Source organism: Oncorhynchus kisutch, linkage group LG10, assembly GCF_002021735.2.
Source record: "Oncorhynchus kisutch isolate 150728-3 linkage group LG10, Okis_V2, whole genome shotgun sequence".
NCBI classification, from domain to species: Eukaryota; Metazoa; Chordata; class Actinopteri; order Salmoniformes; family Salmonidae; genus Oncorhynchus; species Oncorhynchus kisutch.
In genome coordinates this window covers 57,978,877-58,006,869 of record NC_034183.2, presented here as the reverse complement: position 1 = coordinate 58,006,869, position 27,993 = coordinate 57,978,877, and the positions used below count along the sequence as shown (strand labels likewise).

General features: G+C 50.5%; 1 protein-coding gene across 1 annotated transcript in view; it reads right to left on the bottom strand.

Moving 5' to 3' along the window:
- LOC109885731 (neurogenic locus notch homolog protein 2-like) overlaps positions 1 to 27,993 on the bottom strand; it is a 47,974-nt gene that overhangs the window by 9,353 nt on the left and 10,628 nt on the right. The window contains exons 3-17 of the mRNA XM_031834171.1: positions 16,888 to 17,030; positions 16,341 to 16,676; positions 15,092 to 15,448; positions 14,761 to 14,916; positions 14,455 to 14,640; positions 11,116 to 11,229; positions 9,794 to 9,907; positions 8,334 to 8,567; positions 7,748 to 8,197; positions 2,085 to 2,471; positions 1,647 to 1,875; positions 1,312 to 1,513; positions 903 to 1,059; positions 270 to 454; positions 5 to 137 (exon numbers count right to left, since the gene is read on the bottom strand). Coding sequence (XP_031690031.1) covers positions 5 to 137; positions 270 to 454; positions 903 to 1,059; positions 1,312 to 1,513; positions 1,647 to 1,875; positions 2,085 to 2,471; positions 7,748 to 8,197; positions 8,334 to 8,567; positions 9,794 to 9,907; positions 11,116 to 11,229; positions 14,455 to 14,640; positions 14,761 to 14,916; positions 15,092 to 15,448; positions 16,341 to 16,676; positions 16,888 to 17,030 — 3,383 coding nt within the window. The remainder of the gene's footprint in view (positions 1 to 4; positions 138 to 269; positions 455 to 902; positions 1,060 to 1,311; positions 1,514 to 1,646; positions 1,876 to 2,084; positions 2,472 to 7,747; positions 8,198 to 8,333; positions 8,568 to 9,793; positions 9,908 to 11,115; positions 11,230 to 14,454; positions 14,641 to 14,760; positions 14,917 to 15,091; positions 15,449 to 16,340; positions 16,677 to 16,887; positions 17,031 to 27,993) is intronic.

Genomic DNA, 27,993 nt, shown 5'->3' with positions numbered 1-27,993 from the left:
ATACCCAAGGTGCCAGGTGGGCAGGAACAGATGTAGTGTCCCACCAGGTCAATGCAGGTGCCACCGTTCTGGCACGGGTGAGACTGGCACTCGTTGACCTCCATCTCACAGTTCTCTCCGGTGTAGCCTGGCATACACTGTAGGGCCATAGACACATTCCATTAACATCATATCTAGAACCATATTACAACAACATTAAGACAATCACTTTCGAGTTATTAGACAAACTGCAGTTTATACAGAATTCTGACTTGACTAATCCGACTCACGTCACACTGGTATCCTCCCACGTAGCCCCTGCAGGTGGCGCCGTTGCGACAATGTTTGTCCTCACAGTGGTCCACCTGGCTCTCACAGTAGCTGTCTGAGTAGTCTGTGGGACACTTACAGTAGTGGGTGTTTCCTGTGTTGACACAGTGACCTCCGTGATGACACAGCTCGTCTGTCTGCAGGCCTGGGAGCAGACAAGAGACCAGGGAAAGTTATACCATGGTGTACATACAAACACATACTGCATACATGCCCTAAAACAGGGGTGTCAAACATAGGGCCTGTGGGTGGTTCGAGTAAAACAAAATATATATGTATGAACTCAATATACTTTAAAATGACTAAAACCAAATCAAAACAGTGTAGTAATGATAATGGGCCGACATTCATACAGTTTGTTGACTGTCCAGCTCTTTAATAATCACCAAAATGAAGCTAGACAGTCAGGGAGCATCGGAAAATCCCACAACTATGGAGAGGAAATATAAAGATTTTTGTGTGCGGCCCTCTGGACCTCGTTGAAGACCGAATGAGGCCCCCAGGGAGTTTAACACCGCTGCTCTAAACACTTATAGTAAACACACACACACACACACACACACAACTAACAAGAACAGAGCATGCCTCTGTACCTCTCTTGAGCGCGGCAACCTCACAGGAAACCCCAGGGATATCACAGTAGCGTCCAGACCAGCCTCCCAGACACTCACAGGAGAAGGAGGCGTCCTTCTGACGACAGCGCCCTCCGTTCTGACAGGGAGACGAGCGTCTGCACCAGTCCACTGGCATCTGGAGAGACAGAGAAGAGAACCAGCTTAACACCACAGTATCTGAACATGTGTTTGTGTTAATGCTTTCTAGATTAGTATAGAATAGAATAGTATAGAATATAGTATAGAATAAAATAGCATAGTATAGAAAAGAATATAATAGAATAGTTTAGAATTTAATAGTATAATATAGTATAGAATATAATAGAATAGCATAGAATAGTATAGAACAGAATAGTATAGAATAGTATAGTATATGCTGTGTGTGTACCTGGCAGCGGTTGCCTGTGTATCCCTTGGGACAGGAGCAGCGGAAGGACTCCAGAGCGTCCTGGCAGACCCCTCCGTTGAGGCAGGGCTGGGAGTCACACTCATTCACCTCATACTGGCAGTGGGAGCCTGTGAAGCCTGAGCGACAGGTACAGGAGTAGCCGTTGATCTTGTCTGTACAGGTACCTCCGTTGAAGCATGAGCTGTGGGTGTAGGGTAAAAGAAAGTTCAATCATCACTGCTGATCCATTCTGCACACATCAGAACACGCACCGTTTCAAAGGTCACAAAGGGCAGACGTGCACGCACACAAACAGAGCGGGCTATGAGACTCACCTTTCAGTGCAGTCTGGGATGTTGGTCTCACAGTTAATGCCAGTGAAGCCAGGTCTGCAGGTGCAGGTGTAGCTGTTGACGTAGTCTGTGCAGGTGCCTCCGTTCTTACAGGGGGCGCTCTGACACTCGTTGACCTCCACGGCACAGCGAGGCCCCGTGAAGCCTGGCAGACAGCTGCAGCGGATCGAGTTCACACCGTCCGTACAGGAACCCCCACTCAGACACGGGTCTGCAGGAAGACAGAGAGAGAGAGGGGTTAGGGATGGAGGAGGATGATATGTCTATACAGTACTATAGTTGGATAATGTTATAAACTGGAGTTGGAGGAAGTAGAAGCAGATATGGAGGCCAGTATTGTACAGCAACAGCAGAGACTGTGGTCCTATGGATAATGAAGTACAGTAATAGAATATTGCTAGTCTCTCATTGGTCACTCACTAGGGGCACAGTCATTGATGTCCGTCTCACAGTTGGGCCCGGTGAAGCCGCCGCGGCAGGAGCACACGAACCCTCCCAGTGTGTTGTTGCAGGTACCACGGTTCTTACACGGGTTGGCGATGCACTCGTTCACGTCAATGTTGCACAGCTGACCTTGCCATCCTTGCTGGCAGTTGCACTGGTAGCCCAGGTAGTCAGGTGTGTTGGTGCACAGGGCATGGTTGGCGCAGGGGTTGGGGGAGCAGGGGGTGAGCACGTCAGCACAGGTGGGCCCGCTGTAGGGCAGCTCACACAGACAGGTGAAACTGGCCACGCCGTCCACACACGTGCCCTGGTTCAGACACGGACTGGACGAACACTCGTTGATGTTTACCTGGCACAGGTTACCTAGGCAACGCAGGACAGAGCGACACAAGGGAGATGTGTTAGATTACGATACAGAGTAGAGTCATTGAGTAGGTTAATTTAACATGGGGATAAATCTTACTAAGTAAACTAGTAAACTGTGTCACCCGCTGCAGTTATTTTAGATATACACTAGGGGGCGTTATGAGCCAGTATATTAGATGGGACCCTTTATGGATGATCTGGAAACCAAACCAAACAAGGCCTCTTGAGTTGTGTGAAACATCAGTTGGCATGAGAACAACGTACAGAAATTTACACGGTCTGTAGATGTTCAAATGTTTTGGTGCATACATGCATCTCCAAGTTTATTTTCAAACAGTGATTGGTGTTTATCTACCATGTGTCTGTATACTGTGAGAGTGTATACATCACGGGTGCCTGGTGTATGTTTGTAGTGCCTCTGTGTGTCTAGAGTCAGGGTTAGGGATAGAGTCAGGGTCTGGGATAGAGATAGGGTTCGGGTAGAGTCAGGGTCTGGGATAGAGTCAGGGTCTGGGATATAGATAGGGTTCGGGGTAGAGTCAGGGTCTGGAATAGAGTCAGGGTTAGGGATAGAGATAGGGTTCGGGGTAGAGTCAGGGTCTGGGGTAGAGTCAGGGTTAGGGATAGAGATAGGGTTCGGGGTAGAGTCAGGGTCTGGGATAGAGTCAGGGTCTGGGATAGAGATAGGGTTTGGGGTAGAGTCAGGGTCTGGGATAGAGTCAGGGTCTGGGATAGAGTCAGGGTCTGGGATAGAGATAGGGTCTGGGATAGAGTCAGGGTCTGGGATAGAGTCAGGGTCTGGGATAGAGTCAGGGTCTGGGATAGAGATAGGGGCTGGGATAGAGTCAGGGTCTGGGATAGAGTCAAGGTCTGGGATAGAGATAGGGTTTGGGGTAGAGTCATCATCTGGGATAGAGTCAGGGTCTGGGATAGAGATAGGGTTTGGGGTAGAGTCAGTGTCTGGGATAGAGTCAGGGTTAGGGATAGAGATAGGGTTTGGGGTAGAGTCAGGGTCTGGGATAGAGTCAGGGTCTGGGATAGAGATAGGGTTCGGGGTAGAGTCAGGGTCTGGGATAGAGTCAGGGTTAGGGATAGAGTCAGGGTCTGGGATAGAGATAGGGTTCGGGGTAGAGTCAGGGTCTGGGATAGAGTCAGGGTTAGGGATAGAGATAGGGTTCGGGGTAGAGTCAGGGTCTGGGATAGAGTCAGGGTTAGGGATAGAGATAGGGTTCGGGGTAGAGTCAGGGTCTGGAATAGAGTCAGGGTTAGGGATAGAGATAGGGTCTGGGGTAGAGTCAGGGTCTGGGGTAGAGTCCGGGTTAGGGATAGGGTTCGGGGTAGAGTCAGGGTCTGGGATAGAGTCAGGGTCTGGGATAGAGTCAGGGTCTGGGATAGAGTCAGGGTCTGGGATAGAGTCAGGGTCTGGGATAGAGATAGGGTCTGGGATAGAGTCAGGGTCTGGGATAGAGTCAGGGTCTGGGATAGAGTCAGGGTCTGGGATAGAGATAGGGTCTGGGATAGAGTCAGGGTCTGGGATAGAGTCAAGGTCTGGGATAGAGATAGGGTCTGGGATAGAGTCAGGGTCTGGGATAGAGTCAGGGTCTGGGATAGACATAGGGTCTGGGATAGAGTCAGGGTCTGGGATAGAGATAGGGTTTGGGGTAGAGTCAGTGTCTGGGATAGAGTCAGGGTCTGGGATAGAGATAGGGTTTGGGGTAGAGTCATCATCTGGGATAGAGTCAGGGTCTGGGATAGAGATAGGGTCTGGGATAGAGATAGGGTTCGAGGTAGAGTCAGGGTCTGGGATAGAGTCAGGGTTAGGGATAGAGTCAGGGTCTGGGATAGAGATAGGGTTTGGGGTAGAGTCATCATTTGGGATAGAGTCAGGGTCTGGGATAGAGATAGGGTTTGGGGTAGAGTCAGTGTCTGGGATAGAGTCAGGGTCTGGGAGAGAGATAGGGTTTGGGGTAGAGTCAGGGTCTGGGATAGAGTCAGGGTCTGGGATATAGATAGGGTTCGGGGTAGAGTCAGGGTCTGGAATAGAGTCAGGGTTAGGGATAGAGATAGGGTTCGGGGTAGAGTCAGGGTCTGGGGTAGAGTCAGGGTTAGGGATAGAGATAGGGTTCGGGGTAGAGTCAGGGTCTGGGATAGAGTCAGGGTCTGGGATAGAGATAGGGTTTGGGGTAGAGTCAGGGTCTGGGATAGAGTCAGGGTCTGGGATAGAGTCAGGGTCTGGGATAGAGATAGGGTCTGGGATAGAGTCAGGGTCTGGGATAGAGTCAGGGTCTGGGATAGAGTCAGGGTCTGGGATAGAGATAGGGTCTGGGATAGAGTCAGGGTCTGGGATAGAGATAGGGTTTGGGGTAGAGTCAGGGTCTGGGATAGAGTCAGGGTCTGGGATAGAGTCAGGGTCTGGGATAGAGATAGGGTTTGGGGTAGAGTCATCATCTGGGATAGAGTCAGGGTCTGGGATAGAGATAGGGTTCGGGGTAGAGTCAGGGTCTGGGATAGAGTCAGGGTTAGGGATAGAGATAGGGTTCGGGGTAGAGTCAGGGTCTGGGATAGAGTCAGGGTTAGGGATAGAGATAGGGTTCGGGGTAGAGTCAGGGTCTGGAATAGAGTCAGGGTTAGGGATAGAGATAGGGTCTGGGGTAGAGTCAGGGTCTGGGGTAGAGTCCGGGTTAGGGATAGGGTTCGGGGTAGAGTCAGGGTCTGGGATAGAGTCAGGGTCTGGGATAGAGTCAGGGTCTGGGATAGAGATAGGGTCTGGGATAGAGTCAGGGTCTGGGATAGAGTCAGGGTCTGGGATAGAGTCAGGGTCTGGGATAGAGATAGGGTCTGGGATAGAGTCAGGGTCTGGGATAGAGTCAAGGTCTGGGATAGAGATAGGGTCTGGGATAGAGTCAGGGTCTGGGATAGTGTCAGGGTTAGGGATAGAGATAGGGTTCGGGGTACAGTCAGGGTCTGGGATAGAGTCAGGGTCTGGGATATAGATAGGGTTCGGGGTAGAGTCAGGGTCTGGAATAGAGTCAGGGTTAGGGATAGAGATAGGGTTCGGGGTAGAGTCAGGGTCTGGGATAGAGTCAGGGTCTGGGATAGAGTCAGGGTCTGGGATAGAGATAGGGTTTGGGGTAGAGTCATCATCTGGGATAGAGTCAGGGTCTGGGATAGAGATAGGGTTCGGGGTAGAGTCAGGGTCTGGGATAGAGTCAGGGTTAGGGATAGAGATAGGGTTCGGGGTAGAGTCAGGGTCTGGGATAGAGTCAGGGTTAGGGATAGAGATAGGGTTCGGGGTAGAGTCAGGGTCTGGAATAGAGTCAGGGTTAGGGATAGAGATAGGGTCTGGGGTAGAGTCAGGGTCTGGGGTAGAGTCCGGGTTAGGGATAGGGTTCGGGGTAGAGTCAGGGTCTGGGATAGAGTCAGGGTCTGGGATAGAGTCAGGGTCTGGGATAGAGATAGGGTCTGGGATAGAGTCAGGGTCTGGGATAGAGTCAGGGTCTGGGATAGAGTCAGGGTCTGGGATAGAGATAGGGTCTGGGATAGAGTCAGGGTCTGGGATAGAGTCAAGGTCTGGGATAGAGATAGGGTCTGGGATAGAGTCAGGGTCTGGGATAGTGTCAGGGTTAGGGATAGAGATAGGGTTCGGGGTACAGTCAGGGTCTGGGATAGAGTCAGGGTCTGGGATATAGATAGGGTTCGGGGTAGAGTCAGGGTCTGGAATAGAGTCAGGGTTAGGGATAGAGATAGGGTTCGGGGTAGAGTCAGAGTCTGGGGTAGAGTCAGGGTTAGGGATAGAGATAGGGTTCGGGGTAGAGTCAGGGTCTGGGATAGAGTCAGGGTCTGGGATAGAGATAGGGTTTGGGGTAGAGTCAGGGTCTGGGATAGAGTCAGGGTTAGGGATAGAGATAGGGTTCGGGGTAGAGTCAGGGTCTGGGATAGAGTCAGGGTCTGGGATATAGATAGGGTTCGGGGTAGAGTCAGGGTCTGGGATAGAGTCAGGGTTAGGGATAGAGATAGGGTTCGGGGTAGAGTCAGGGTCTGGGATAGAGTCAGGGTCTGGGATAGAGATAGGGTTTGGGGTAGAGTCAGGGTCTGGGATAGAGTCAGGGTCTGGGATAGAGTCAGGGTCTGGGATAGAGTCAGGGTCTGGGATAGAGTCAGGGTCTGGGATAGAGTCAAGGTCTGGGATAGAGATAGGGTCTGGGATAGAGTCAGGGTCTGGGATAGAGTCAGGGTCTGGGATAGACATAGGGTCTGGGATAGAGTCAGGGTCTGGGATAGAGATAGGGTTTGGGGTAGAGTCAGGGTCTGGGATAGAGTCAGGGTCTGGGATAGAGTCAGGGTCTGGGATAGAGTCAGGGTCTGGGGTAGAGTCATCATCTGGGATAGAGTCAGGGTCTGGGATAGAGATAGGGTTTGGGGTAGAGTCAGTGTCTGGGAGAGAGTCAGGGTCTGGGTTAGAGATAGGGTCTGGGGTAGAGTCAGGGTCTGGGATAGAGTCAGGGTCTGGGATAGAGTCAGGGTCTGGGATAGAGATAGGGTCTGGGATAGAGTCAGGGTCTGGGATAGAGTCAGGGTTAGGGATAGAGATAGGGGTAGAGTCAGGGTTAGGGATAGGGTTTGGGGTAGAGTCAGGGTCTGGGATAGAGATAGGGTTCGGGATAGAGTCAGGGTCTGGGATAGAGATAGGGTTTGGGATAGAGATAGGGTTTGGGGTAGAGTCAGGGTCTGGGATAGAGATAGGGTTTGGGGTAGAGTCAGGGTCTGGGATAGAGATAGGGTTTGGAGTAGAGTCAGGGTCTGGGATAGAGTCAGGGCCTTGGGTAGAGTCAGGGTCTGGGATAGAGTCAGGGTCTGGGATAGAGTCAGGGTCTGGGATAGAGATAGGGTTTGGGATAGAGATAGGGTTTGGGGTAGAGTCAGGGTCTGGGATAGAGATAGGGTTTGGGGTAGAGTCAGGGTCTGGGATAGAGATAGGGTTTAGAGTAGAGTCAGGGTCTGGGATAGAGTCAGGGTCTGGGGTAGAGTCAGGGTCTCGGATAGAGTCAGGGTCTGGGATAGAGATAGGGTTTGGGATAGAGATAGGGTTTGGGGTAGAGTCAGGGTCTGGGATAGAGATAGGGTTTGGGGTAGAGTCAGGGTCTGGGATAGAGATAGGGTTTGGGGTAGAGTCAGGGTCTGGGATAGAGTCAGGGTCTGGGGTAGAGTCAGGGTCTGGGATAGAGTCAGGGTCTGGGATAGAGATAGGGTTTGTGGTATGACAGCAGGCTCACCTCTGAAGCCGTGGCGACACTTGCAGGTGAATCCGTTCAGCTGATCGATGCAGGTGCCAGCATTCTGACAGGGGCTGGGCAGACAGTCATTACGGTCTAGGTCACAGTTCTTCCCCACCCAGCCGGGCTCACAGTCACAGCGGTAGCCGTTGATGTCGTCTCTGCAGGCGCCGTGCACACAGGGGTTGCTGCCACACTCGTCCACCTGGGAGTAACAGTAGGGAGGCTGGAAGCCCTCGGGACACTGGCAGTGGAAGCCGTTCTCCTCGTCCACACACGTCCCCCCGTTCCTGCAGGGTCCGGACGAGCACTCGTCCATCTCCACGTTACACAGAGGGCCGGTGAAGCCTGGTTTGCACACGCAGTCGTAGTGGTTGATGCCGTCCTTGCAGATGCCATAGTCACATGGTTTGCTGGCGCAGTCATCAAAGTTAATCTCACAGTTGGTACCTGTGTGTACAAGAGAGAGAACACCAATCAAACAGCAGTACTAAGACAGAGACCCCAGCAGAAACTCTGTGTCCATAATCACAATAAAGTAGAAGATATTTAGTGTTATGAATCTCTGTTGGTACTGCTCTCTCACCTGAGGTACCGTGCTGACACTGGCAGATGTACTTGTTGACCAGGTCCACACACTTGCCCCCATTCTGGCAGGGGTTACTGTGGCACTCGTTCAGCTGGTTCTCACAGCGGTAACCCGTGTAGCCCGCCTTGCAGTTACACGTGTAGCTGGCGATGCCGTCCACGCAGGTGCCGTGGTGGCACGGGTCGGGCTGGCAGTTGTTGGTGTTGCTCTCGCACAGTGTGCCCTCGTACCCTTGGGGAAGAGACAACAGGAATTAGAACAGGCCTCCTGGGGTTTCTTTGCGTCTCACTCTTCATCTTTTAGACAGTTTTTTTGTCTTTAAATCTGCCTGCCACCTCTCCTCATCCAAACCCCTCCTACCATTTCCCCTCTCCCATTCACTTCTCTCCATCTCCACTTCCCTCTTTATCCCTCTCTATTTCCTCCCCCTATTTCCCACTCTTTCTCCCTCTATGAAAGCTTCTATAGTTTGGAGTTCTGGGCCCCGTGGTTTCCATGCCGACGGTGGTGTGTGTGTGAGACTGAGCAGTGTTAGTTGGTTCGTTAGTGTGCAGAGCAGAGCCGTGTGGTGTGGTGGTGCAGAGAGAGTTGAGTGCTGCTGTGCCGGGTGCTAGGTAGGCCCCATCGTGCTGTGGGCCAGGGGACAGGGCCTTGCGGTGTAGAAGGAGTAGGGCCCTTGACAAGGCTCACAGGACTGGCTTTGTTCCCACCGGGGACAATGGTCCGCGCCACGTCTAACAGGGCCACTTCACTCAACAACAGAGGAGGGGGGGGACACAGGGAATACCAAGCAGCTGGTCACCGCTAAACAATGCAACAGGCTCCCCCCCCATACACACACATACACACACACTAGACCAACTAACACAAACACACCTGCTCAAGAAACATGCTAAAAACAGCTGAGCTGTTCACAGTCTTACACATAGATGTTAATATGAATGGGAATGACCTTGAGTGAGCCAAGATATACCACAAGGCCAGTGCAGCGTGTTGGGGTGTGTGGGGGTATGTATTGTGGGGTACAGAGGAACAGATGTCGGGGGGATGACCAGCCCCAACCTCCCCCGCACCCCCAGCAGCTGCTGGCCCTGGGTGACCCTGTGTGTGATCCTGGGGTCGGCTGGGGAGAAGAGGGGGATTAGGGCCCTCAGTCCAGCCTCAACCCCAGCCCAGTCTCAACCCCAGCCCAGACTCACCCCCAGCCCAGCCTCAACCCCAGCCCAACCTCATCCCCAGTCTCAACCCCAGCCCAGCCTCAACCCCAGCCCAGCCTCAACCCCAGACTCAACCCCAGCCCAGCCTCAACCCCAGCCCAACCTCAACCCCAGCCCAGCCTCAACCCTAGCCCAGCCTCAACCCCAGCCCAGTCTCAACCCCAGCCCACACACTGTACATACACAAACACAGAACACACACGTGGACATAAAGAAATGGACATTATTATTGCTCCTTACCTTCAGCACAGCGGCACTCGTATCCGTTGGGCCGGTCGTAACACTTGGCTCCGTTCTGGCAGGGCGTGCTGGCGCACTCATCAATGTCGATCTGACACATGGTGCCAGTAAACCCTGGGACAGGCAAATACAGAGGTGAAGGGTCAGAGAAAAGCTCCGGTAGACGGGTCCACAGTGAGGTCAGCCAGAGGTCTCCAGGCTAGGTTAGGTGTGGGACGTCCGTACAGTGGGATGGTAAGGCTCTAAAGTGTCTGGGTGATCCATGGACTTGAAACGTCTACTGTGATCCACAGTGTAGGACCTAAACATGGTTCTGGAGGGGGTTAGGCTCTGCAATGTCTGGAATCTGCAGTGTTCTGAATTTGAGAATGTCTGGACTCCTAAGGACTATGTTGTGTTCTGGAATGTCTGCTAATGTCAAGTCACGGTTCCAACTTCCAACACGTCTACCAATCGCTTAACGCATCAACATTTTATCTCCCACATGCTTACCATTTAAATGGATTTCTTGCCCCGACATTAATGTAAATGTCAAACCAGAATAGTGAGAATGACTAATGCCTTGGTCAACTAGCTGAGCCATTTCATCTTGTACACGTTCTTCTAGTGTCTGAAACAGCTCGTTCTCAATTTGTTGAGACGGAAACACCAAAGTAGGCTTTAAATGAACTTGTATTCCATGTCTGAGAAAAAGTTTAGCTGGCAAAGCAACAGAAATCAATGGGGAAGGGGCCCATGGAGGAGTCAATTGGTGCGGTCGGTTTAGGAATACCTAGTGGTAATTAACAGTGTGAAGAGGATGGACCTGGTCTGTGTCTCTGTGTGTCTGTGTTGCTGCTTGGGGCAGGAGGTTAGATGGGGAGAGACAGTGGGATTGTTTTCTCTCTCAGGGACCCCCCCCCCCCTGCCTGCATCAGCTACATAGGCTCAATAGCTAGATGGGGGGTGGGGGGATGTCTGCCCCAGATGTAAATTGCCAACCTGAATAAGAATCTCATTAGTAGGACTGCTGTCCCTTCCACATTCCACCATAGATGGGGGGAGGGGTTGTGGGGGGGTCACAATAGTGTCTTTGTTCAGTGGAAAAGATAGGCAGGCTGCCTCTGGGGCCTGCGTGGCTTTTATGACTGGGCTTGGTCGCTCTAAACTCCCATCAGACAAAACTAGCAAGAGGAGCACTGATTCACAGGGACATTTAACTCTACATCTCACACCTGTTCGGTTCACACTGACCAACAGGTCAGCTATTTTCATTCATGAAAGGCCGGAGAGGTTCTTTGCTGTACCTCAACAGCTCAGAGAGACTCTGATTCGGGTCTTACCTGGCTGGCAGGTGCATGTGAAGCCGTTGACCATGTCCCGGCAGATACCGTCGTTCACACAAGGGTTGCTCTCACACTCATCCACATCCACCTCACAGTAGGTCCCCATGTAGCCTGGAAAGTAAATACGCATATATATATATATATATATATATTTTAACATATATATTATTGGATTTTTAAACAGGACAATCAACATAATTATTATAGAACAGCCTCTGCATACACATTATTAACACAAATATCAAAGATCACATTTATTCATAAAATACAAAACTGTGAAAGTGAAAAAACGATTCATTCTGGGCCCTTCTATGTCCAGGAGACGTGACTATATAGTTTCCCTATCTATCTAGGGGACTTCTAGCAGTGGAAAGAGTTCACACAGTCTCAAGGGGCCACAGAAGGTTTTCAATCAACACTGCTCTTGTCAAGAGTCCCAAACCACAGGGGGAACGTTAGCTTTTACTCCCAGGATGGGAAACCATCACAAATACACCTAATTGAAGTGCTGTCTGGGCTAAGGCTGTGACCTGTATCACCAAACCCCACCGTGGTTCCACGCGGTATTACCACTCCCTGTCCCTGGGTCATCTTCCCCTTAACAACTGTCCTATATTCAGTGGAACCGTGCTATAGAGTGTTGCAGTGTCCCCTCCATTGAGGTGAAGCTGAGTGTGGAGTGGGCCGCGGCGGCTCTGAAGAGACAGAAGCGGCGTGGAATCAGGAAGAATCGGCCACTCCACATGGCGTTCCACCAGGCTAGCCGATGATGAGGAGGGTGGAGAGAGAGGAAGGCGGCTGTCTGTGGAAAATGAACGGGGAGGTGGAGGGGAAGGGGGAGGGTAGAAGCTCTGGGAAAAAGCCTCTCTCCCTTCTCTTCTCTGTGTGTGTATGAGGGGTGTAAAGTGGAGCACAGAGGGGCCCTATTGTCCTGCTCCATTCCCACCACTCCACCGCTCATTATTATTCACAGCACACTCCTCCCCCTCGCCTCGCTTCTCTCTCTCACCATCCAGCCCTATAGACCACGACTCCCATCCCAAATTTGCATAGTCCCCCAAACCAAACCCCCAGCCAGCATGCATGGCCTGAGGACGGTGCCGTGCGTGAGAGTCTCAATGTGTTTGTGAAGGAGGGTCGGGAGCCTTGACTCTGTACCGTACCTAACTAACACACTGGCTGGCTGTCTTACTGGGACCACCGGTGTCAAGGTTATGAGCACCTCTCTAGCCCACTACCACCACCAGCACCACCACCAGCAGCAGCAGTGAGAACGTGTTACATAATAAGATCTAGTGCCTAGGGAAGGTGGAGGGTTAGAGCTGTGGCTACTGCTGCTCAGGGAAAGTCAAGTGTAAAGCCATCATCTCCAGAGTGTCTGGGGCTCAGAGGGTCTATAGTAAACAAGAGGGATGGGAGATCAGTGAGAGATGAGATCAGAGGACTGGGCTGTAGTTCCCTGGCTGTAATTCCGTAGCTGTAGTTCCCTGACCGTAGTTCCTTGGCTGTAGTTCCCTGGCTGTAGTTCCCTGGCTGTAGTTCCCTAGCTGTAGTTCCCTGGCTGTAGTTCCGTAGCTGTAGTTCCCTGGCTGTAGTTCCGTAGCTGTAGTTCCTTGGCTGTAGTTCCCTAGCTGTAGTTCCCTGGCTGTAGTTCCGTAGCTGTAGTTCCCTAGCTGTACTTATCCGTAGTTCTCTGGTTGTAGTTCAGTAGCGGTAGTTCCCTGTAGTTCCCTAGCTGTATTTCTCTGTAGTTCTCTGGTTGTAGTTCCGTAGCTGTCGTTCCCTGTAGTTCCCTAGCTGTACTTCTCCGTAGTTCTCTGGTTGTAGTTGCGTAGCTGTTGTTCCCTGTAGTTCCCTAGCTGTACTTATCCGTAGTTCTCTGGTTGTAGTTCAGTAGCGGTAGTTCCCTGTAGTTCCCTAGCTGTATTTCTCTGTAGTTCTCTGGCTGTAGTTCAGTAGCTGTAGTTCCCTGTAGTTCCCTAGCTGTACTTCTCCGTAGTTCCTTGGTTGTAGTTCCGTAGCTGTCGTTCCCTGTAGTTCCCTAGCTGTACTTCTCCGTAGTTCTCTGGTTGTAGTTCCGTAGCTGTCATTCCCTGTAGTTCCCTAGCTGTACTTCTCCGTAGTTCTCTGGTTGTAGTTCCCTAGCTGTACTTCTCCGTAGTTCTCTGGTTGTAGTTCCGTAGCTGTAGTTCCCTGTAGTTCCCTAGCTGTATTTCTCTGACTTTAGTTTCGTAGCTGTAATTCCCTGTAGTTCCCTAGCTGTACCTCTCCGTAGTTCTCTGGTTGTAGTTCCGTAGCTGTAGTTCCCTAGCTGTATTTCTCTGACTTTAGTTCCGTATCTGTAATTCCCTGTAGTTCCCTAGCTGTATTTCTCTGACTTTAGTTCCGTAGCTGTAGTTCCCTGTAGTTCCCTAGCTGTATTTCTCTGGTTGTAGTTCCGTAGCTGTAGTTCCCTAGCTGTATTTCTCTGGTTGTAGTTCCGTAGCTGTAATTCCCTGTAGTTCCCTAGCTGTATTTCTCTGGTTGTAGTTCCGTAGCTGTAGTTCCCTGTAGTTCCCTAGCTGTATTTCTCTGGTTGTCGTTTCGTAGCTGTAGTTCCCTGTAGTTCCCTAGCTGTATTTCTCTGGCTGTAGTTCCCTAGCTGTAGTTCCCTGGCTGTAGTTCCGTAGCTGCAGTTCTCTGGCTGTAGTTCCGTAGCTGTAGTTCCCTGACCGTAGTTCCTTGGCTGTAGTTCCCTAGCTGTAGTTCCCTGGCTGTAGTTCCGTAGCTGTAGTTCCCTAGCTGTACTTATCCGTAGTTCTCTGGTTGTAGTTCAGTAGCGGTAGTTCCCTGTAGTTCCCTAGCTGTATTTCTCTGTAGTTCTCTGGTTGTAGTTCCGTAGCTGTCGTTCCCTGTAGTTCCCTAGCTGTACTTCTCCGTAGTTCTCTGGTTGTAGTTCCGTAGCTGTAATTCCCTGTAGTTCCCTAGCTGTATTTCTCTGGTTGTAGTTCCGTAGCTGTAATTCCCTGTAGTTCCCTAGCTGTAATTTCTCTGACTTTAGTTCCGTAGCTGTAATTCCCTGTAGTTCCCTAGCTGTATTTCTCTGACTTTAGTTCCGTAGCTGTAATTCCCTGTAGTTCCCTAGCTGTATTTCTCTGGTTGTCGTTTCGTAGCTGTAGTTCCCTGTAGTTCCCTAGCTGTATTTCTCTGGTTGTAGTTCCGTAGCTGTAGTTCCCTGTAGTTCCCTAGCTGTATTTCTCTAACTTTAGTTCCGTAGCTGTAGTTCCCTGTAGTTCCCGGGATGTATTTCTGTGCTGTGAGGTGTCTCCAGGTGGTCGGGGCGGGATGTGGTCCTACCTGGCATGCAGATGCAGGTGAACTCTCCGATGCGGTCCAGACAGGTGGCATCGTTCTGGCAGGGCATGGACAGACACTCGTTGATGTCGATCTCACAGCGGGGGCCGGCGTAGCCTCGGCCACACTGGCACTGGAAGGACCCCTCCGTGTTCACACACTTCCCAAAGTGTTCACAGGGGTTGGCACCTGCAGGCAGAGGGAACAGGGGTCAGTGCACGCGCTCACACACAGTACATATAGGGCGAGGCCAGGTGAGAAAGGACCAACACAAAGCAGAGGTTGGTGCTAAATAATATGCCCTCTTACCAATGGAACACTCGTCCATGTCCTGGTTGCAGGCTCCGCCCACGAAGCCGGCGGGGCAGGTGCAGATGGCGCGCCCGTTCAGGGGGTTGGTGTCACACACGGCGCCCTCGTTACACGGGTTGCTGACGCACGCGTCGTCCAGGTGACACAGCAGACCTGAGGGAAGGGACACAGGGACAAACAGAGTCATGTCAGGAACACTGTCCTAACTAACATACAGCTGACTAGGACTGCAAAATTCTGGATGCTTCCCTGGTTTTCCAGACCGGGATTTCAGGAAAACTAGGTAATTTGGGGAAAGTTCCCGGAAACAGTGGACCAGCGGACTCACCGGTTTTCCCCACGGGGCATTCGCAGAAGAAGGACGCCACGCGGTCGTGGCAGGTGGCGCCGTTGAAGCACACAGCGGTGGCACAGTCATCGATGTTCTCGCTGCAGTCGTCTCCCGTCCAGCCGTTGACGCACACGCAGGTGTGCCCCCCGATGGTGTTGAAGCAGGTGCCCCCGTTATGGCAGGCGTTGGGCTGCATAAGGCACTCATTGACATCCTCTGCACAGTACTGACCTGTCCACTCAGGTGAGCACTGGCAATTATAGGTGTTGACTCCATCCACACACAGGCCTCCATTCATACACCTATGCCCTGGGCAGTCATCCACGTTCGTCTCACAGTTGTGTCCCTCAAACCCTGACGGAGACAGAGAGAGCAGAGAGGAGGGAAAGAGAGAGAGAGAGAGAGAGAGAGAGAGAGAGAGAGACAGAGAGAGAGAGAGATAGAGAGAGAGAGAGAGGGTGAGAGAGAGAGAGAGGGTGAGAGAGAGAGAGAGAGAGAGGGTGAGAGAGAGAGAGAGGGGTGAGAGAGAGAGAGAGAGAGAGAGAGAGAGAGAGAGAGAGAGAGAGAGAGAGAGAGAGAGAGAGAAGTGAGCCAAGAAGCCAAGTCTCTGGGATAACAGGCACTCCCATTAGAGTTAAGTGCTCATAACACATCCAATGCCCCCCACTTCCATTCATATGGTCTTCCTAAACATTCCCCTCTGCTTCCCACAGCCGTGGAGGTGAAGGGCAGAGAGGGGCAGTAAAAGTGTTTACATGTTCTCATGGCGTGGTGTTTCCCACAGTAGGTAGCAGCAGCAGCAGAGCACCAGGGAGGCCCCTGACACCACCGGGCTGACACACAGCGCTGTGCTGCGCTACAGAGGTCCACTACTCCCTGCCATGTTTGCTTGTTTTATAATCTCTCACAGTTTCAATGACTTCCTCTCCGGCCCAGATACATTTCCTGTCAGCTCCCAGGAGGGAAGCCAGAAGGGCCATGAAGTAAATTCCTCCTGAAGGGAGCAGTTTGGAGTAGAGCAGCGGCCCACTCTCCTCTCCCAACCCCTGTTTGTCCCCCCCATCCCGTCAACAAGCTATTAATAGCAGCCAGAGAGAGAGAGAGAGAGAGAGAGAGAGAGAAAGAGAAAGGCATGGGAACCCTGAGAAAGACATGGGGTTTATAGTGACTGGCGGGGCTCTGGAGTCTGTGTGTGTGTGTGTGTGTGTGTGTGTGTGTAGGCCAGTTTATGAGCCAATCAGCTTACCTGGCAGGCAGGCACAGTCATAGGTGTGATCTCCGGTCGGGCGGCAGGTGCCCCCGTTGATGCACTGGGAGGGGGCGCAGGGCAGGGAGGACACCTCGCAGGTGCGCCCGCTGTACCCAGGTGGGCACTGGCAGCGGAAGGAACCATGGGTGTTCATGCAGAGGCCTGCGTTGAGACAGACGCCAGACTTGCGGCACTCGTCGATATCGTTGCGGCAGTTCTTCCCCTGGAACCCGGGCGGGCAGGAACAGTTATAGTGGTTATTCCAACTGGCACAGCGGGCACCATTGGCACAGGGGCTGGTGGCACAGGCGTCTATGAGGGAGCAGTCTTGACCTGTAGATAGATAAGGGATGCAATGTCTCATTATGAACATTTTAGTTAACACCTAAACCTAATATATGCTTTATAACTTGTTATTAGCATGCATGAGCCTTCAACTGCCTCTCATCATTGTACTTATATACTTACATAAACGGGCACAGATCAGCTCTTTCCCACACCACTCTCTCAGGAAACACTGATCCACACAGACAGACAGACGTACCTCTGAACCCTCTCTGGCACACACAGGTGAATTGTGGCATTCCGTTGGCCACCTGGCTCTTGCAGGCGGCTCCGTTGAGGCATGGCGACCGGTGACAGGGGTCCAGGCTTTGGCACAGAGGGCCGATGTACCCCGGATGACATCTGGACAGAAATACAGAACACAGCATGTTAGACCCTAGGTTAGACTGACAGACTGGCAGCAGAGCAGCAGGCCTCAGAGCTGAGCAAGTTGGGAGAGATGTGAAACTAGTGTGATTTCCAGCCAAAAGCCAGGCAGGCAACCCCCTTCCCAGCTCCCTCCCTGTTCCTGTTCCACCCCCTGATAGACACCTTGGCAGGAGCCCCTGACTCTGACCCTGGAAGGAGTCAGTCCCCTTGGCCCTGGGCTGGGTGGATTCCATTCAGTCAGAATATTTATACTGCAAACACACACACACACACACACACACACACACATTACACACACACTATTTCTAATTCGGAAACAGATGTAAGCCATCAGTCATTGTCTTTCTCTCTTGTCTGTAAAAGACAAGCACTCTCCTCCATTTCCCTCCGTTGTTCCCAGCTGGAAAGCATCACTCTCTCCATGCCAGTTCACATTCTTCCACCATTACTCCTTTTCCGCACTTCAGCTCTCACTTTTCCCCTAATACGTTAAAACAAGCACGCCCAAAAACCAGCAGCTTACAAAAGCATGTCAACAATGTCAGACCACCTGTGACATTGCTGACCTATGAGAGATGCAGACATTAGGAACCAGGACTCCACTAACACAATATTTCACTGACTCTAAGAGCTGCATTGGAACGATTCTAAAGACTAGGTGAGAAATAAATGTCTCTGCTTCCTGGGCCTCTTCCTAGTTGTTGTTTTCCAGTAACGCATCACACCATCTTGATGGACGACTAAAGCCTGAACTAAAAGTGTGCAGGTAGGGTGAGATAAACAACAGGTTTCCTGTGGCCTACTCCAGGGGCCCCAGGGGAGGGAGAGCTCGGCGAAGCAGTACCTATTGGGGTCTGTTTGAGAGGGAGGCCAGTGTGATAGGTAGATAACCCTACATCCACCCATGGACAGGGAGCCCCGGTCCGGCCAAGGGATAGGGACGGGAATTGGCTCCCACTTCAAACAGGTCGTTTGAAGCTGATGACAGGGCAGTGATGGCTGGGCCCTGGCCCTCCCTTGGGGCCCACTCTCCTCTTTCACTGTAAAATAACCCCCGGGCAGAAAACAACAATGGCTTTTCCTCTTCTTTTTTGCATGAGGGGGTAGATCATCTCTGTTACTGTTTGTGCTTCTTTTGTGACCTCAATCTGCTTTTATGACTCTACTCTCTGACTGGGGGGCCTGAGGCTAGTGCAGGGAGAGGAGGTGCAGTTTCTGACCCGTAGGGGCCACTCTTCTTGTGGGTTACCAGGCCCTGTGTGCTGAATACTGAGCCGGCCTGCTCTCTGACTGGGGGGCCTGAGGCTAGTGCAGGGAGAGGAGGTGCAGTTTCTGGCCCGTAGGGGCCACTCTTCTTGTGGGTTACCAGGCCCTGTGTGCTGAATACTGAGCCGGCCTGCTCTCTGACTGGGGGGCCTGAGGCTAGTGCAGGGAGAGGAGGTGCAGTTTCTGGCCCGTAGGGGCCACTCTTCTTGTGGGTTACCAGGCCCTGTGTGCTGAATACTGAGCCGGCCTGCTCTCTGACTGGGGGGCCTGAGGCTAGTGCAGGGAGAGGAGGTGCAGTTTCTGGCCCGTAGGGGCCACTCTTCTTGTGGGTTACCAGGCCCTGTGTGCTGAATACTGAGCCGGCCTGCTCTCTGTCTCTCTATTACACTGTGTTCCACTGGCTGCTCAGCTCCGCTTCCTAAAAACAAGACTGCTCAGTGTTCTGTGGCCTTTCTTTCTACCTGACATGACAATGGCGAGACCGAGAAGCCACAGGGCTCAGCATGGCGAGGCAGGCAACACCCACATGAATGTGCAGCCGTAGAGACACAAACACACCGGACCTAAAATCCAGAGAAACGCAGGAAAGTCCTCCTCAGACCATTTGTTTCCCCTCTACACTTTCAATGACATGCTGAAGAATTTGCTCTGATTAATTAGACAACCGGTCATTTTGAACAAAACTGCCATTACAGTAAGAACATAATGGTTCTTGGCAGTTGGGACAGTGTTGGGGCCTGGGAGAGTTATGCTCCTATACATGGAAGAAGAACTTGAGCAGCTATATATATACATACATACATACATACAGAGAGAGAGAGAGAGGAGGAGAGAGAGAGAGAGATGAGAGGAGAGAGAGAGGAGAGAGAGAGAGAGGAGAGAGAGAGAGAGAGAGAGAGAGAGAGAGAGAGAGAGAGAGAGAGATAGATCCCCCGTTGGCTCGCTTAGTTTCCACGGCTACTCCTTCGTGTCCCAAAGCTCCTGCAGCATAGGCCTGGCTTTCCCTATGAACCCACTCACACGCTGGGAGGTCAGATGTCAAAGGTCACCAGTCTGATTGTAATGATAATGTCAGTCAGGCTGTGGAAAGGAGGGGGCAGAGCTGGCCGGTGGATGTGGGTGGTTGTGGGAAGGGGAGGCGGGGGTTGGGGGGATTCTGTTGGAGAGAGAATGTCTTTGGGAGGGTATGGGTGGGGTATAGAGGGGGGGTCTGGTCCAGAGAGAATGTCTTAGGGAGGGTATGGGTGGGGTATAGAGGGGGGGTCTGGTCCAGAGAGAATGTCTTTGGCAGGGTATGGGTGGGGTATAGAGGGGGGGTCTGGTCCAGAGAGAATGTCTTTGGCAGGGTATGGGTGGGGTATAGAGGGGGGGTCTGGTCCAGAGAGAATGTCTTTGGCAGGGTATGGGTGGGGTATAGAGGGGGGGTCTGGTCCAGAGAGAATGTCATGTCATATTTCCTGTAATCTCTCGTCCCCTGCTCTGAAAACACTCTCTTTGAATCCCATATCCCTGTTGCCCAGGCAACCTCACAGACGAACGAGCAAGCCCTGACACCGGACCAATCACCCGCCTCACCCCCCCACTCCCTCCCTCCCAAGCCTTCGTCCCCTTAGCTATTTGTCATGGCTTGGCTGGGTTTATTTAGAAGCAAATTAACTATGTCTGGAATCTAGGGTGTCACCCAGGAAGAACGAGGACAGCGCTGCGTCGGCACAAAGAGAGGACTGGACGGACTGAGGAGGGGAAGGGGAACCGCTTGGAGGTTTTAAAACTAACAACACAGACTGACACTCAAACTCTTCTGTGGCCATTTAAAACGCTGAAGAAAGAACGTCAGAACAGCCATCTTTTACAGCCTGTTGTTCTGTTCTAAAGGCCTTCACAACTCTCCTGGACAGACAGACAGACAGACAGGGAATAACAGCTACTTCTAGAAACTAGCGGATGTGAGACTGTATGTGTGTGTGTTTGTCTGAGGCACAGTGAATGAGACCCGGGCAGTCACACTCAAATCTTCTATTCTGTTGTTACGGCAGTTAAAAGTTTAATGGAGAGAGGAGAATCTCAACCGACGACTGTGGAGAGAGCAGCATCATGTGTGGATAATACTGACTGAGAGATGTTACAATTCAGGAAGTAAGGGTGAAATAGTATGACTGGATTGTGAGAATAAATCAGGTGTTTGTCTGTGTGTGTGTGTGTGTGTGTGTGTGTCTGTGTCTGTGTGTCTGTGTGTGTGTGTGTGTGTGTGTCTGTGATTGAGCAGCAGTAGCGGTAGAGCAGGAGGGAATGCAGTGGAGAGATTGTTTGCTTTCCTTCCAGCCAAAACACACATTGTTTTGTGTAGGGCCTTGGCCATTGTCAACATGCTACTCTCGGAACACATAACTAAACCAGGGTTCTGTCTGTCTCGTGGCTGTGGGGGACGCTATTTTGTCCTGCACCTGTGGTTCAGTCATGCAGCCTTATCAGAATCTGGGAGTTCAGACTGTTACAGCCATCTGGATTCCACCACTGTTGTGAAAGTCCCTGTCCATTGAGACTACTGTAGTGTAGCTTAGCAGAGAAGTAGCTGCTGGACCTTCGACCAGAGCCAGGGGTTGTTAAGTGTTTAGTGGTAGGATGTGGAGGGAGCAGGTGTGTGTGTGTGTGTGGGGGGGGGGTTGCGCAACCTGTGTCAAGATTTACTGAGGGCTGACTCCTGACCTTTGAGGAAGAGAGTGTGCCAGAGCCAGACAAGGGGGAGGCCTGTGGGGTGCAGCGGGGCCCGGGGCCAGAAAAGCCAGGGTAATCTCCTCACGTCACAACAGACCTGAGGGTTAACGCCAGCTGCAGCCCCACTCAGCCTCAGCCAGCACCATGCATCTGTCCACATCTGTCAGAGAGACTCAGGCTGTCTAGTGTTGGTCCACTCTGCCAGGGCTTTACTTTACTTTATTCTTGCTAGAACAATGGAGCTATTCTGCCTGGCTGGTAGACGAGGCACGAACACCAACACACACACACGACATTACTTCACAAACACTCACATGCAATGGAGGTACTTTTTACACCTTCAACCAAAAGGGCACCAACGACAACAAAAACAAAGCAAATATTCACATGGTATAATGTGCACACACATGCAAAGAAACACCACAGTACACATCCAAACACAGGCAGGAACTTACAACCACTATAGCTGCTGGAAGAGGAGGGAGGCAGTATGGTGAGCCCATCACAGGGCTGGGGATCCACTGGGAAATGACAAAACAGGTGACAATGACATTGAGCTACTCCAACGATCTACACTTTATGGGGGACACTTCTGAACAACATCAAGGGACCCAGACAGACCTACCGCAAAGACCCATTGATTTATGTGTGTGAATCAGGACACCTCTGTTCAGCCCGTGTGTGTGACAGTAACCCAGAGACACTTTTTCTGCTCTGTGGGTCATTGTGCAAGGTAACCTGACCCCACCCTCTGAGACACAATACATCACCCAGCCTGACACAGGGGTCGCAGGCCAGCTCACCTGTGGACGTCACGCAGTAATCTGTGACACGGTTCGACACACCACGGTCACGGCCTACAGAGCAACAAGTATGGATGAATGGCCTGATCCCCACTCAAAGGGTGACCTATTCCACAGGTATTGTGAATCAACCAAAAGCCCATACAAGACAAATGGACAATAACAATAACAGGATTGAAAGCACAGCAGGGCCACCATCTTGTCATCCCCTTCAGCAGGAAGGAAGGAAGGAAGGAATCTCCAACCTCAACACTTCTGAGAACTGTCATGGAAGTATTATCCTTCCCTTGTTTGCGAGCTTTTGCTTTGGGAGGAATTTACGAAGGTATGGGAATTTGGTAACCTCCAACAAAAGTCCCTCTTAGGCAGTGTTCTGCCCACAGCAAAGCACAGCCCCCATCAGGCAAACTCCCACCACCATCACCACCACCACCACCATCACCACCATCATCACCACCACCACCACCACCAGGAACCAGCAGCTCCATGTCTTTGTGAGAGTCCATACTGACCACCACACTGCCAAAAAGAAGAGATCCTCCTCCCCCAACACCCCCTCTCTCTCCCTGCTCTCCTCCCCAACACCCCCTCTCCTCTCTCTCCTCCCTGCTCTCCTCCCCCAACACCCCCCCTCCCCTCCTCTCTCCTCTCTGCCTCTCCTCCCCAACACCCCCTCTCCTCTCTCTCTCCCTGCTCTCCTCCCCCAACACCCCCTCTCCTCCCCCAACACCCCCTCTCCTCCCCCAACACCCCCTCTCCCCTCTCTCTCCCTGCTCTCCTCTCTCTCTCCCTGCTCTCCTCCCCCAACACCCCCTCTCCCCTCTCTCTCCCTGCTCTCCTCTCTCTCTCCCTGCTCTCCTCCCCCAACACCCCCTCTCCCCTCTCTCTCCCTGCTCTCCTCTCTCTCTCCCTGCTCTCCTCTCTCTCTCTCCCTGCTCTCCTCTTTCTCGGAGAGGAGCCAACAGGTTGGGGGTAGGGGAGAGTTCTGCGGGCCAAATAAAAGAGCTAAAGTAGTCAGAACTCCATTGTGTGAGGAGGGGGGGCTGGAGCGGAGTGGAGGGAGGAGGGGCAGTGACCCAAACAGACAGTCTTTCAGGCCTGAGCTTACACGGACCAACAGATCTCAGCTGTAGCCTGGCAACAGTAACCCATGGTTGGGGAGAGGGTGAGAGGTGAGAGGGGCATTTGGGAGAGACACAGGGTTCTGTGAAGACAGTTTGTAAAGTTCTGGAGAACATACAGTATGTACAGGTAACTTAGAGTTCAGTTAGTGACCAGATCAAACAGAACGACCATGATCGACTATAAAAGGATGTGTGTACCAGAGTTTCCCAGTTTAAAGTCCAATGTTTAATTGAACAATGGTGCTTGGCAACAACAATGGGGGTATTGAAACGAGCAGAGGGAGGTTTGTGGAGCGCCCCCATGGCATGAATATTAACCATGTGAACATTAAGACAATTAACCCCCTCTTAGAGAAAAGCAAATATGAATCTGAGCAGAAAAAAGCTGTCACTAAACGCTCTTAACCCTCGAGGGGACAAGAACACATGGGCCTATCAGTGTATTTCAAACTCCCGTGGCTTTGCTCGTCTCAATGCTCTTTGTAAGTCGTTGTTTTCTCTGGTCAGAAGACTGCATGGACATGGTGCATTTTTGTACCTTGGCGTGACACATGTCTGCAATTGTGTAAATAAGGGCGCAGTAATGCAGTAATAAACACACACATTTACCTCACATTAAACTGAAACGAAGACACTGATTCTTTAGGAGACAATGCAACACTAAAGTTGATATCTTAAGAAATACCTCAAATGACAACATCTTTTCTTTGGGATAAAAAAACTCCCTGAAATAGTTTGAATAGCAAAGCAGACGTCCATAACCACATCGCATGCATCCCAGGGTCGAGGTCTTCCAAAGCATTCTTCAACGTGCTCCACCACAGAACCCCACCCCACCACCTAAACTGAACCAGACTGCTGCAAAGCCTGAGAAAACAAAAGGGATTTTTTTCCAGCACCAAAGGCAACTTCAAAAATCAACTTCCTCACAGAGTTTCTCAACAAATGATTCCCCATCATGAAATGGCAGAACTTCCCTCCCAATATCTTGCCTGTTTCTCACTGTGCTGGTTCCAAGTTCATTCAGGAATAATGTATAGCCAGGCCTAAATGTGACTAATGATGATGAGACAGCATTTGTTCCAATCCAAAGACCAAGTTCATTTATCATAGTTGGCCATTCTACTCCTCGGTAAACATTTATATCACAAAGACTTTGGGAGAGAGCAATGAATGGATTCCAATATGTTGAAACAAAAGCTTTTATGAAGACAGGTTGATGGATTAGAATGTGGAGTCCAAACCAAACAGACCAGCAGACCGTTTTACAGGAGAAACGCTGTGTGAGAATCAGAGTCATTGGAGGTATGTTTACAAGACAGGGACTATCTTCCACCGTGATAAGAAACCTGGGGGAGAACGCTAGGAAAAGGGCCAAAGAATGTCCGTTATCTCAAGCACTCTCACCAACAAACCGCTGGAGAACGTTAAGATGAAGGGTGAGGTCCTCACTTCTATCTCCTCCAACATCTCATAAACACCAAAACAAACACTCGACAACGTGGGATTTGACTTGTATCTTTCTGTAACTGTGCCTGGTTTCTTTCTACTTTAAAGATGGACTATGCAGAAATCGCTCCACCATTTGATGGTTGCTAAAATTAGAATAGTTTCCAAAATGTCAGTTTATGTGACAAAACAAGCAAGTATAGTGTAGAGCATCATTGTACCATCTAAACTAGAGGTCGACCGATTCATCGGAATGGCCGATTAATTAGGGCAGATTTCAAGTCATAACAATCAGTAATCGGTATTTTTGGTCACTGATTTTTTCTTTTTTTTCTTACCTTTATTTAACTAGGCAAGTCAGTTAAAAGAACACATTCTTATTTTCAATGACGGCCTAGGAACGGTGGGTTAACTGCCTTGTTCAAGGGCAGAACAACAGATTTTTACCTTGTCAGCTCTGGGATTCGTTTTTGCAACCTTCCGGTTACTAGTCCAATGCTCTAACCACCTGCCTTACATTGCACTCCACGAGGAGCCTGCGTTGCAGGCTGACTACCTGTTACGCGAGGGCAGCAAGAAGCCAAGGTAAGGTGCTAGCTAGCATTAAACTTATCTTATAAAAAAACAATCAATCTTAACATAATCACTTGTTAACTACACATGGTTGATGATATTACTAGTTTATCTAGCTTGTCCTGCGTTGTATATAATCGATGCGGTGCCTGTTAATTTCTCATTGAATCACAGCCTACTTCGATAAACGGGTGATGATTTAACAAGCGCATTTGCGAAAAAAGCACTGTCGTTGCACCAATGTACCTAACCATAAACATCAATGCCTTTCTTTAAAATCGATACACAAGTATATATTTTTAAACCTGCATATTTAGTTAATATTGCCTGCTATCATGAATTTCTTATAACTAGGGAAATTGTCACTTCTCTTGTGTTCCGTGCAGCAGTTTGGGCCGCCTGGCTCGCTGCGAACTGTGTGAAGTCCATTTTGTACATGAATTGTACATAATTATGACATAACATTGAAGGTTGTGCAATGTAACAGGAATATTTAGACTTAGGGATGCCACCCGTTAGATAAAATACGGAACGGATCTGTATTTCACTGAAAGAACAAACGTTTTGTTTTCGAAATCATAGTTTCTGATTCGACCATTCTAATGACCAAAGGCTCATATTTCTGTGTGTTATTATGTTATAATTAAGTTTATGATTTGATAGAGCTGTCTGACTGAGCGATGGTAGGCACCAGCAGGCTCGTAAGCATTCATTCATACAGCACTTTCGTGCGTTTGCCAGCAGCTCTTCGCAATGCTTCAAGCGCTGTTTATGACTTCAAACGCTGTTTATGACTTCCCGAGATTAGGCTGGTGTAACTGATGTGAAATGGCTAGCTAGTTAGCGGGGTGTGCGCTAATAGCGTTTCAAACGTCACTCACTCTGAGACTTTGAATAGTTGTTCCCCTTGCTCTGCATGGGTAACGCTGCTTCGAGGGTGGCTGTTGCCGATGTGTTCCTGGTTCGAGCCCAGGTAGGGGCGAGGAGAGGGACGGAAGCTATACTGTTACACTGGCTATACTAAAGTGCCTATAAGAACATCCAATAGTCAAAGGTATATGAAATATAAATGGTATAGAGGGAAATAGTCCTATAACAACTACAACCTAAAACTTCTTACCTGGGAATATTGAAGACTCATGTTAAAAGGAATCACCAGCTTTCATATGTTCTCATGTTCAGTGAAAGGAACTGAAACGTTAGGTTTCTTACATGGCAGATATTGCACTTTTACTTTCTTCTCCAACACTTTGTTTTTGCATTGTTTAAACCAAATTGAACATGTTTCATTATTTATTTGAGGCAAAATGTATTTTATTGATGTATTATATTAAGTTAAAATAAGTGTTCATTCAGTATTGTTGTAATTGTCATGAATTACATTAACACATTTCTGTGTTGTGGAAAGGCGTGCTTGCCTTTCCTCTGGTTGTCTGAGGGAAGAACCCATCCCTTCCTCTCCTCAGCTAGTCTGGGTCGGAGAGGAGAGGGAGGGGAACATGGGGAGGAATCTCAATCGGCTGGGCTCAACCTCAGCTATTCCAATTACATGTCTCTTTAGAAGCCGTAGTCTCCCAGCAGAAAGAGAAACAAGCAGGGGATGAGACATCAGAGGAAGGACTATCCCTATCTAAGCACGAGATTTAGACATATAGGAACTGAAGCATAATATAGTAATAACATAGGACTTCATCACATATTTTCTTCCTCTTTGGGCAACACAATAATGGACAGTCTGACGACGATTATCTAGCTCAGTTGAGTGTCTGTGTGTCTGTGTGTCTGTGTGTTTGTGTGTCTCTGTGTCTGTGTCTGAGTGCTGTGTGCGTGTGAGTCAGTGTTTGTTCTTAGTAGAGATTCCAAACACAAAACATGAAGGGTTCACATGAGAAAAACAAGCAGGCAAGTTGTACCACAATCCCTGATGATGAGTTGTGGCAGTAACATGATTGCGTAGGGGACGTTGTTGGTGGTATTGTGGTCAGTGTGGATGGAGGGGTCAAGGAGGAGGAGGGCAGAGAGCAGTGAGTAAACTGCTTTAAGCTGCACAGACAGTCAGGATGTGCGTATGACAGTGGGTCAGAAGGCACCACTTCCTCTGATAGGGCCTGGGAACCACAGCCCACAGTTCTCCTCCAGCCCCCATGACCCAGGAGCAGTGGGGACAAACCCCCTTCTACCCGCTACCTCCTCTCTATGCTCAGACCCAACCACCACTGTCTCAGATAAATACAGGTCATCTCCCCTTAGATATACAACCACCTCAAATCTTATCTACAGGTCCAACAAGCTGAATCGACAGGCTCCTTCAAGTCGGGAAGAGACCACTGACTCCTCGGGAGTGAATCTCAATTGTGTTTACGTGATTCCATGGATCCTCTCTCATAGATGCGTTTTGAGGAGGTGAGGGAATCAAGAAACACAACTGAGATTCATCCATGGAGTCAGTGGTCTCCTCCCGACATGACGGACTGGGGATGGCTCAATCTGCCTGTCAACCAGACAGGAGTGATCTGTGGTTCCCTCCTGCTGCATGTTGGCAGAGAGAATCTAATTGTCTGTCTATCCCACCAGTCATTCCAATCATGGCATTTTAAATGAGAGCCTGTGGTCATCGTGTTTGAAGCATTCCTGAGATGACTGCAGGGGTGAACGGGCTGGAGGTGAGCAGGACAATACACTGAGATGACTACAGGGGTGAACGGGCTGGAGGTGAACAGGACAATACACTAAGATGACTACAGGGGTGAACGGGCTGGAGGTGAGCAGGACAATACACTGAGATGACTACAGGGGTGAACGGGCTGGAGGTGAGCAGGACAATACACTGAGATGACTACAGGGGTGAACGGGCTGGAGGTGAACAGGACAATACACTGAGATGACTACAGGGGTGAACGGGCTGGAGGTGAGCAGGACAATACACTGAGATGACTACAGGGTTGAACGGGCTGGAGGTGAGCAGGACAATACACTGAGATGACTACAGGGGTGAACGGGCTGGAG